Genomic DNA, 1,317 nt, shown 5'->3' on the forward strand with positions numbered 1-1,317 from the left:
TGTGGTTTTTTTTTTTTTTTTACTGAAGTGGCCTTGCCAGAGATCTACTGAACCGCACAAAAGAGCCAGGCACCATTGCCTTCCTTGTGTACCAGCAGTTTTGGACCACTGCCTCTCTATCAGTGCGCTTTTCTTTAGGTGGGAGCTCAGTCGGAAAAGAGAAAAACAAAGTCCTCAGGGCTCTAAGGGTGTGAAGGCAATGAGGTATGCCATCATTTGACAGGATGAAAGCAAGTAGGGTAGGCCTAAAAATGAGAGGGCTGGTGGAGTAAGCAATTTTCTTTCTTTTTAAGCTTGTCTGATGAGAGCAGTTTTATTCCCTGTACTGACGCATTTCCTGGAAGCAGGAAGTTTAGGTGGGACATATTGAAGATACTGTCCTTTAAAATCCCTTAAACATTTCAATATACCGAATTAATGCCGCCTATACAGTTCCTGTGTGAAATCATGATTACTTCTTTAAGAATCATTTTCATTTCCACTGGTACTTAGACCTGTACTTACCTGCCTTACATCGGTGTCATGTTTTAGCATGACATACTGCGATTATTTCAGGAGATTACATGGGCATGACTTCATGAGGTGCAGTTGTGTCCGTATGCTGTCTATCTAGCACACTCACCCTCAAGACGGATGCCCTCCTTCTGAACGGTGTAGCTCAGCACGGCAAAAGGGGCCACAGGTGATTTGGCTATGACAATCTAAAACAAGAAACAAGAAGAGATTCAGAATGAGTAAGGGAAGGGCTCAGCGTCACTTCAAGGCCATGATATCAATATAAGGCCAAAGTTTAATAACTAATAATTAAGGCGCACAATGGACTCAGTATTATAATATATTCACATAATAATATTTTAATGAATATTCATACTGCATTTAGTAAAAATGTGATACTGTGAAATATTATTACAATTAATATATATATATATATATATATATAACAGCAAAATCATGATTTGCAAGTTGCTAATCCGTTTCAGGTATTGGGGGAGGGACATGATCAGTCTAGAGAGAATATAATTGGACAAAAAAATGGTGTGGTGCAAGATTTTTCCCAAGAAAACCTGAACATTTTTAATGCGTATATGTCTACTTAAAGTGCTAGTTCACCCAAAAATGAAAATGATGTCATTAATTACTCAACCTCATGTTGTTCCAAACCCGTAAGACCTCCATTCATCTTCGGAACATGGATTATTTTTACCGATCTCCTTGCTATGTTTCTGTGCCTTGATCGTGTAAGGATACTTGCTGTCTATGGGAGGGTCAGAGAGCTCTCAGATTCCATCAAAAATATCTTAATTTGTGTTCCAAAGA

At 38.8% G+C, this 1,317-nt stretch overlaps 1 protein-coding gene across 5 annotated transcripts in view; it reads right to left on the reverse strand.

Moving 5' to 3' along the window:
- The window catches only part of LOC107664825 (DNA repair protein RAD51 homolog 2-like), a 46,375-nt gene that overhangs the window by 23,899 nt on the left and 21,159 nt on the right, over window positions 1–1,317 (reverse strand). For all 5 annotated transcript variants that reach the window (XR_001631495.1, XR_001631493.1, XR_001631494.1 and 2 more), the window contains exon 9: window positions 623–701. Coding sequence is in view for 2 of the 5 variants with exons in the window: in XM_016455499.1 (XP_016310985.1) it covers window positions 623–701 (79 nt within the window). In the remaining 3 variants the exon portion in view is untranslated. The remainder of the gene's footprint in view (window positions 1–622; window positions 702–1,317) is intronic.

Source organism: Sinocyclocheilus anshuiensis, unplaced genomic scaffold (assembly GCF_001515605.1).
Source record: "Sinocyclocheilus anshuiensis isolate Anshui unplaced genomic scaffold, SAMN03320099.WGS_v1.1 scaffold135, whole genome shotgun sequence".
NCBI lineage: Eukaryota > Metazoa > Chordata > Actinopteri > Cypriniformes > Cyprinidae > Sinocyclocheilus > Sinocyclocheilus anshuiensis.